Raw genomic sequence first — 9,346 nt, 5'->3', positions numbered from 1 at the left:
GCAGACAGGCAGTGGGAATGCCAGAGCTAGCGCGAGCCCAACGCCGTCCAACTAAGGACTACGTGCCCCACCGCTGAACACACTGTTCTTACCACCGCAGCATTCTGGGTAACAGTTTATTTTTATTGGGCGGAAACCTCCGACTACTGACTTTTCTTACATTAACACTATTTTATTAAATGCACATTTTTTATTTAATGTACAAATATGGAAACACATCACAGTCAAAATGCCTCCTCAAGCCCTGTGTTGAGGATATGATGCATGTCGGCGATTACTAGTTAGTAAGGATAAAGCAATAGGGAGTAGGGGAAAAAATATGTTAACAGTCAGGATGTATTTTGGAGTGCATTTTAATTAGAATATAAACACATTGTACACATAGTTCATACTTAGATGCACATAATTGTGATGCATAAAATACAAGGCACAAAGCACAGCCAAAAGGTGCTATAATTCTTTGGTGATGATTTTAAAAACAATGCAGAATGTTTGCAATAGCAATATTTTAAATAATACAAAAACAGTAATAGGCCAGTAGGATTGTCAAGAATACGACAATGAGTTGTATGTATGGCAATCACACTGAGTGGAGAAGCAACTGAATGCAGATGACTTCAGTGTGTTTCAGAATCACGAAAGGCAAAGGAGGCCTTTATTTCACCTGAAGGGGGAGATCTGAGGGCGATCGTCAGGCACAACATTCAAGTCTTGTTTTGTACTGTACATGTCTTTCTTCAGCGATGCTCTGGGCTAAACCAACTATCACTGGGTCAGAGCACTTCGATGGCACAGTGTGCACAAACTCTAGAAAAAATAAATCACTCAGAACAAAACATTCTCTCTCCGCCAGGTACACAATACAAGCAAGTGAGGTACTGTACGTAAACCAAGTCCTCCTTTTCAATCATTTTGAGCGAACATGGTTCTTTCTCTTCTTCTTCCTTCTCTCTCTCTATCTCTCTCTCTCTCTCTCTCTCTCTCTCTCTCTCTCTCTCTCTCTCTCTCTCTCTCTCTTTCTGCCTCACCCTTTTCCTCGTTCCCAAAGCCCTCTCCGTAACCCTTACCCACCCAGCTCTGTAGGGGCTATATAAAGATCAAAGTCCTCCACCTCTCCTGTCTCCTCATTTTTAGCCGACCAAACGCGCGTACTCCAGGAAATCCACGGGGCTTGCGGCAGATTACCCGGAGTCATCTGACCTTTCCTGTTCCGACAGACAGCGCTGTGAACTCCCCCTACGGTAGCTAAATAAGCCCGAGCGAGCGAGCGGGCGTGACCGAAAGGTCAGATTCATGTAATCATTTTCTGTGGCATTCAGCCACCTCAGCTTGACCTCGGCCATAACACGGCGGCGACCCTGGCGGCACACCTGTTCAAAGAGAAGCGCGCGGTGGCATGGCGGTACACCTTTCGGGCCTGATTGGAACAAAGGCTAAGAAGACGTCTCTTTTTTTCTTCTCCTGACTGTTTTCGCACTCGAGCGCGAACGTGCAAAACGTGTATGGGGGGGGTTACACCGCGTTCTCACATAGGCGCGCACAGACGGCGGCGAAGTCCCCCTGTTGACCCCCCCCACCCCCCCCCCCCACCCGGCACATTTCACGGTGAATTTCTTCAAACCAAAACAACACATCTGATGGTTATCTCTGTATCAGCGCCTGACAGCGGGGGCCCCCAGTTAATAACCAGCCGGCCCCAGACCTTACAAGCACGGCGAACAAATCCGGGATTTAACCTAGAGAATGAGGGGGTGTTGAAAGGGGGTAGTGGGAGAAGGAGGGCAGGCGGGTGAGCGAGAGAGAAGGAGGAGGAGGAGGAGGAGGAGGAGGAGGAGGAGGTGGAGGAGGCACGAGGCAGATCTATCTTCCACTCTCTGCGTGAAGGAAGAAGAAAGGAGCGCCTGGCTGTGAAAAAAGGGCAGAGTTTTACTAGCGACATGAAAAAAGGATTAAACAGAAAGAGAGATTAAAGTGTTACGGAGAATCAAAGGGAATACAGAAGAGGGTTCACGGCCCGGTCGCCCAAAGGGCAGAAGCACGCTGGAGACACACACACACACACACACACACACACACACACACACACACACACACACTTTTAACCTCTCTGACACACACACATACACAAACACACACACACACACATACACACACTTTTAACCTCTCTGACACATGGACATGATATTCACACAGCTACTGCTGCAACTCTGTGATCCTCACTCTCACATCACATTCAGTGTGTAACCATAATATGTAAATACACCTTCTCACCTACACAACTACTGCAACAGACAGACTCTTAGATGACCCATGTCAACATTATGGTGTGTACAAGAGGCATGATGATACACACTTTAAATGGCATGATAAAGAAAACAAAAATACGCAAGGCACAGACAACATACTGTAAGAGGTATCATTGCGTAAAAGTTGACTCAGACATACCATGAGACCCAGAGTGAGAAGTCTGAATGTTTTGCGGCATATAGACAAGACTGCAGTAAGAGGAGAGAGCTCAGTAGTAGGGATGGAAATCAGAAAGAAGCTCCCAATCCAATAGACCTCTGAAGTTTGCCTACAAAAAGCTACCATCTTTACCCATATAAGGAGATCCGATATCTTGAGATTTTTCCTAACATGGGGATTTTGAATTATCACACCTGTTAAACTCTCGTGGGGACGAAGAAATCGGAAATGCAGATGTTTTGCTCTACACACTTTTGTCCTCTGCCTTCTAGTGGATACTGTGATCTTTGGTAAGTTAAGACGGCACACTTTGATTATTGCTAACTTGCAATGCAACTTGCCATAGGTAGTTAGCTTCAATTAACACCCGGATCTCCCAATATGGGCAGCTTTGGTTCCTTTTTGTAGGCGAACAGAGGTCTATATTGTTATGTTTTAAGGCTAATAATGGTATGACAGTGCAGCTAATTCTGCGATATGCTACATTTTCTGAGACAGTTGGCTAAGTTGCATGATGGTATTATACCACAAATGATTCATAAATAAAACTGGGATTAGTTCAAGATTTCTTCCTGGCAAAGGTGCGTGTCTGGAAATGGTAAATGGTGTAATTTAAATAAACAAAAGTCATTGCATAGTGAAAATGGTAACAGTCAGGAAATTGAAAATACTGTTATTTGGTGCCAGTGAATGGATCTTGATATACAGTGTCACGATCCACAGAGCCACATTATTTCTTGTCCCACCCATGATCAGTAGTGCATCTACACCCCCCAACTGCCCCAAACTGCCCCCCAGCCCTGCACATAGCTCATCACTGAGTCCCCTTCGGCCCTCCTCCAAAGGGGGACACCAGCTTCATAGCCGCATAGTTCTGTGGAGAGGAGACAAGAGGAGACCTAGTGAGAGGGAGATGGGAGCATAGGACTCTCAGCACACCATTACTCAATGTTTAATAAAAATGCATCAGGTGTAACTACCCACTGATGAATAGACATACATTTACATTTATTCATTTAGCAGATGTTTTTATTCAAAGCCACTTACACATGTCAATTATATTAGAGGCATTGTCCACCACCATTGTCCCCAGAGCAACTAGGAATTAAGTGCCTTGCTCAAGGGCACAAAGGTGGAAGCCGGGAATTGAACCCACAACTTTTCAGGCTTAACCTTTTCAGGCTTAACCACTACACTACCACCACCCAATATACATATACAGTACATCATACTCAAGCGCAGGAATCGACAGGAACCGTGTGTGGACATGACCATACAGTACACACAATAATTCGCTACAGTATCTCAACGTTTTTAACAGTTCTCATAGACTCATCTCTCATTCATACAGTATATCTGCACAACAAACTACAAAGATGGAGAAACATGCTGCATTCTCACCGGGAAGGAATAGAGGAAGACTCCAGCGAAGAGAAGGATGAAGAAGAGAATGACAAAGAGAAGAATGAGCCACTTGAACCGCCTCCATATGATGTACTTCATGGTCTTGTACGGAGAGGAGAACCACAGGAACGAAGTATCCGGACGCCTGGAACAACACAATGGCATTTGATCAAATATTTTTTTTATGATTTTGCAAATATTTGAGTTTCCACTATGTTATGCATTTCAGAAGCTAACAGCACCAAGGTCAAAGGCTCTCCAGAGACACACATGCTGAATGTGATGTACATGACCTTGGGTTAAAGCACACAAATGAGGTGTGTTTTCCAAATCCAAGTCTCCTGTATTGATCCTTGAGATCAAGTGAGACCAGTCAGACTGAGATGCGTTCAAATTTGGCAAACTGAAGCATTTGTTTTTTTTAACAATTTGGTGTAAACATTCCAACAGTAACCCTTCGTCCAGCACCACTGTGCGTTTTGTGCGGAGAACTACCTCCTCAAACTGTTTGCGGGTGTTCGAGAGCAGAGAGCAGAAAACTGTTTTGCAAACGTTCGCCCGCGTTTGCGAATTTGAATGCATCTCCGGTATCTTCCACAGGGGGCAGCGGCGGGCCAGACTTACTGGGGGTCCTCCAGGTGGGGGTTCATGTTGGGCTCGTCCCTGCCCTGCCCAGCAGGCCTCTCCTCCTGCTCATGCTCCGACACAATCTCCAGCGACATCTCCACTTTTCCCTGGGGACAGAGGATGCATACTATTGTTTTAAGTCGCTTTGAATAAACACGTCTGCCAAATGAATACATGTCAATGTAAATGTATACATTAAGTTCTGGATACATGCTGTAGATGCACAGCATCTTCTGAACAGACCGCTTTCTGGATGTACACTATGTATCGGACGTCACATATTACCAACCAAAGAACCAAACTAAGTTTTGTTCACATCTACACACCTATGGCTACTGAAAAATGTAAGGTTAATTTATCAAATGTTATTTTGAAGTATTAAAAAACATCGTTGTTTTAGAATTTTCGAAAGAAATGGTTGGTAATTAGTACGTTTACGATATTTATGCAAAGAATGGATCATGCTCACGGCAAGGACTTTCTCCCCGTTGCTGTCACACACACAAGGCCACCAGCCCTTCACGGTCTTCTGCTCGAAGAGGGAGACGAGCTTCTCTGGGACCTGGTGCAGCAGATCTAGAGTGCACTTCTCAGCAGACTTAGCAGGCCGCAGCATGTGATTCAGATCCATGTCTAAACAACCTGCAGGAGAGACGTAGGGTCTCAAACTCTGAGACTTCTCCTATATGTTACTCTCCCTCTCTCTCTCTCTCTCTCTCTCCCTCTCTCTCTCACTCACTCACTCACACATACACACACACACAGTGCAATACTTTAGATGAGCAACCTTTATACACACTCAGAAGAAATCATGGCTCCAAAAGAATCGTGGCGTTACCATGGAGACAGAATAACAATACGGATGAGTTATTTGTACACAAAGTCTGACTTCCTCGTCACATTATTGAGCTGATCCTCCGCTGGCGTACTTGACAAACATTCACTCACGCAAACCTAACCAGGCACGCGCATCATATTCCCCTTCCATGTGATTCCCTGTACGATAAATCTGTTACTCTCCCCTTTAACTTACTACTGTACTGTCATGTTCCAACTACGCAAGGAGCCAAAAATGTCAGTGTGGTTTTAGGGGAGGTAGAGTGATGAATAGGAGGAAAAGAAAAGATAGGAGGAAGGAAAGAGAGGAGTGGGAGGACAGGAAAAAGAAAAGATGGAGGGGAAATCAGGGGGGGAAAGGGATTGCGGTTGATGGGTGACTTTGGGATGGGTGACTTTTTCTCCCCCCTGTGGTGCTCCCGCGCATTGTTCCGTTACCAAGATAGTCGTCGAAGGAGAACTTGTCATTGTCCCAAATCTGGATGGTGATCTTGGGGGGAAGCTTGGCCTCGGCCTTGTCCAAACTCCAGAAGTGTTCCTACAAATGGAGAGAATAGAGAGAGAGAGAGAACATACAGTATGTTTGTACACAAGGTGTGTTTCTCAAGTGCAAGAAGGTACAAGAAAGACAGATTGTGCGTGTGTGTGCGTGTGTGTGCGTGTGTGTGTGTGTGTGTGTGTGTGTGTGTGTGGAGTGTGTGGAGTGTGAGGTAAATCAAGAGAAGGATAGACAAAGGCGATTCAGACAGAGAGATTGGGGACTGCCACTGCAACATATAAATTCCACACCACCTTGCCAGACAGGATTCCATCGCCATGACGACATTTGCTACTGTACTCCGTGCAGTGATGGATGGAGCCACCGGCCCAGTGGGAACGATGAGGAGCACTTCACAACTGTCTGTTGCTACAGTGCATCAGTAAACAAGCCATGTCTGCTACACATGACTGCCTGACAACCTTAGCCCGAGACCGTAAAAACAAACACTCCGAGAAGAGATTTATCACATTTAATCATTTTCTGAACACATCGCAGTGAATCATATTTTCTCTCCTCTTCTTCACAAATCATAAGGATTCAGTCGTCTCCCATTCATCAGAGCGTTAAAACCAAACAAATCTATCACCTGACAGTAGCCACAATATGTGTCTTAATATACATTGAGTGGTACTTGCTATCGTAAATCTCATGCTAACCGATTTCTCCACGGCCAAGACCAGACCATTAAGTGTCATATCTATCATAGTTGTTTTTCCCCTCAAGCTGTGACAGCAGCTCTGAAAATTCTACTGTGTCCCCTCAAGTTTCCCTCCGCTTTCTCGCAACACGTATATACAGTAACCATGGCAGCCCGGGGCGCAGTAAACTCAACTGGATAAGTGGCTCTACGGAACTGAGGATCGGGAGTGGCGAGGGGCGTCGGCTGCACCACAGGCGGGACACACACACACACACACACACACACACACACACACACTCACCTTCCTGTCCACAACGCAGAGCTGTTCTGCGGGCAGGTAGTGGAACGGGAAGAGGAACCTCCAGTTGAAGTTGCCCTCGCCGCCCAAGGAGCGGTAGTGCACGTCAGTCTTCTGCTTGTTCCCCTCGTGTCCATGCAACCAGCTAACGGGGGGAGAGAGAGCACAGAGTGGGTTTACATGTGCTGTATGCTATCTCCTGTAGGTGGTCAAAGGCAGATGACCTCACCATGTCATCAATCCATCACACAACGGACACCAAACTAGTGGACCACTAAACAGTAGCAGTGGTTGATTGAGACTGTGTATAATCTTAGTGTTGTTAATCTTGACCGAAACATTTGTTTGTAACCCCTGTCACTACTAAAATAAATATTAAAAAGGAAACAAAAGTTTTTGAAGTGCAACCTTTTTTGACTTTGTGATGTTGGATTTGTAAATCGCACCCGCTACATAACAAGAGGGAGAGTATGGTGCTCTGTGTACTTTTACATTGACTTGATTAATCTTGTGCCCCCATTAGAAGACAGCAGAAGCAGAAGGGTGGCAGTTTAACATTGACACTTGTTTTATTTTTGATGTGGTAAGAATATACAGTATGCACACAGTGTAAATGTTTACACATATTTTACTACATTTGTAAATGTGGTAAGTTGCCAAGTTTTTGCGATGAATCTGCAAATAGCAGAATCACAAAACAACTGGGGGGGGGGGGGGGGTGAAGCTCTACCGCTCTGCTTCAGTATCCTAGCGATGGCAGACGTACCCCTTTACATAGATGTCGCTCATCTTCTCCCCACTAAGGCTGACGTCATCAAGGATGACATCACTGGTGTTCCATATGACACAGCGAAGGAAGAACCTAGAGGAACAGGAGGAACAGGAGTAACAGAACCGAAAGGAGGAACAGGAGGAACAGGATGAACAGAACCGACAGAAGGAACAGGAGGAACAGAACAGGCAGGAGGAACAGGAGGCACAGAACAGACACTTTAGTAAGGGAAACAAACATGAAAGCAAAAACAACCACAAATGTGTTCATTTGTCTAAGAGGGTTCTTAAGAGTACATTAAGAGTTTCTTACTTCTTGGCCTTGCGAGGTGTGATGTTGAAGGGAGGTCCTGGCGGCCCAAAGGACTTGGGAAATATGTCAACCCACATCTGCAACCTCCCCTGAAGAACATTCCCCAAAACATGAAATATCAAATAGACTGCATTGATGTGTTTTGTCATTTGCCGCATTGTAACAACTGGCCAAACCTATACGACTGTTTCATTAAAAACGACTCTGACAGTGATCTGTGTTGCTGGTGTGTGCTGAGGTACTGTATGGCATCTGCTCGAAGCACTGACCTGCTCGATGTCCGGTTGCAAGGGACTGTAGAGGCGACGAGTCTCCACGTGCTCGGGCACCAGCCCCTGCCGGCGAAGAATGAGGAGGGCCAGACGCTCCTGCAGAGGGCCCAAGTGAGGGTTTGGCGTCAGGGCCTCGCCTGTGGATCCACAGCACAAGAACCATTAGGTGATATCCGGAAAAAATGAACGCCGACCGAGCAGGCGCTTGAGTTACTTTGTTCCATTTAGGCAGTCAGCGGGAGGGGGGGGGGGCGTGAGCTTGTTTATTCATCTTTGATTTCACCATTGATTCCATTGCTGTTGATCCACAGATTTTTTTTTTGTCTCTTTTTTGATCTTTTCCGCAGACATTTATGGTTTCAGATCCAAACACGTTCAAAAAGAGAAGACAGGAGAGGAGAGTGGAGAGGAGGAGAGTGGAGGAGGGGGGGGGGGGGGCGGAGGAAGCGAAGATGAAGACAAATTCCCCACCGTGAAGTTGGACTCGGCCCCTCCGCGCCGCTGCCCACCTCAAAATGGCCGCCTGACAATCGCTTTTGACGGGGGGGGGGGGGGGGGGGGGGGAGGGTTGTTACCGCGGCTACATGTGGAGACAAAGAGCGGCAGTATTCCGCCCAGGAGCCCCGAGGCTGCGAGGGCCCCCGCCGCAGTATTGATCTTGGCCGCCGGGCCGCTCGCGCGCTGGTGCACCGTAAATCTCGGGGCCCTGACCTTGCCGAGCTCACCACAGAGGGGAAACAGTGCTGTCAGAGCCGCAGCCGAACGTCCCCACCCCCCCCCCCCCCCATCCCCCCCCCCACCCCCACCCCCTAACCCCTTCACCCCCCCACAACCCACCACCCCAACAGTCTGACCCATGTGTGGCAGAGCCCTCTTCTGTTATTTATCTCTCTTTCAGTCCCACTTTTTGAAGGTAAACGGATTTTAGAGTGGAGGTGGTGTGTGTGTGTGTGTGTGTGTGTGTGTGTGTGTGTGGGAAGGGGGGGGGGGGGTTGTAGACAAAGTGGTGAAAGGAGGTTAAAGTAGGTCGCTGCGAGGGAGACTGATGCGGCGCGGTCACAGGCGGGCGAGGGGGTGGGGAGTAGCCCGTGCGCTGGTATCAGGCGCTAACGAGCGGTGACCGCGCGTCTCCGTTTTTGCCATGACGAGGAGTGATATATTTACTGTGAATTTACTG

At 47.1% G+C, this 9,346-nt stretch overlaps 1 protein-coding gene across 13 annotated transcripts in view; it reads right to left on the bottom strand.

Moving 5' to 3' along the window:
- Positions 1-337: 337 nt before the first annotated feature.
- dysf (dysferlin, limb girdle muscular dystrophy 2B (autosomal recessive)) overlaps positions 338-9,346 on the bottom strand; it is a 74,026-nt gene continuing 65,017 nt past the window's right edge. For all 13 annotated transcript variants that reach the window (XM_042069388.1, XM_042069391.1, XM_042069394.1 and 10 more), the window contains 9 exons: positions 8,167-8,306; positions 7,898-7,986; positions 7,580-7,675; positions 6,817-6,958; positions 5,773-5,872; positions 4,967-5,139; positions 4,495-4,604; positions 3,868-4,015; positions 338-3,340 (listed from right to left, as the gene is read on the bottom strand). In XM_042069388.1, coding sequence (XP_041925322.1) covers positions 3,281-3,340; positions 3,868-4,015; positions 4,495-4,604; positions 4,967-5,139; positions 5,773-5,872; positions 6,817-6,958; positions 7,580-7,675; positions 7,898-7,986; positions 8,167-8,306 — 1,058 coding nt within the window. In that variant the 3' untranslated portion in view covers positions 338-3,280. The remainder of the gene's footprint in view (positions 3,341-3,867; positions 4,016-4,494; positions 4,605-4,966; positions 5,140-5,772; positions 5,873-6,816; positions 6,959-7,579; positions 7,676-7,897; positions 7,987-8,166; positions 8,307-9,346) is intronic.

Source organism: Alosa sapidissima, chromosome 18 (genome assembly GCF_018492685.1).
Source record: "Alosa sapidissima isolate fAloSap1 chromosome 18, fAloSap1.pri, whole genome shotgun sequence".
In the NCBI taxonomy this organism is placed as follows: domain Eukaryota; kingdom Metazoa; phylum Chordata; class Actinopteri; order Clupeiformes; family Clupeidae; genus Alosa; species Alosa sapidissima.
Note: the sequence above shows the minus strand (reverse complement) of the source record. Positions and strands in the feature narration are given on the sequence as shown.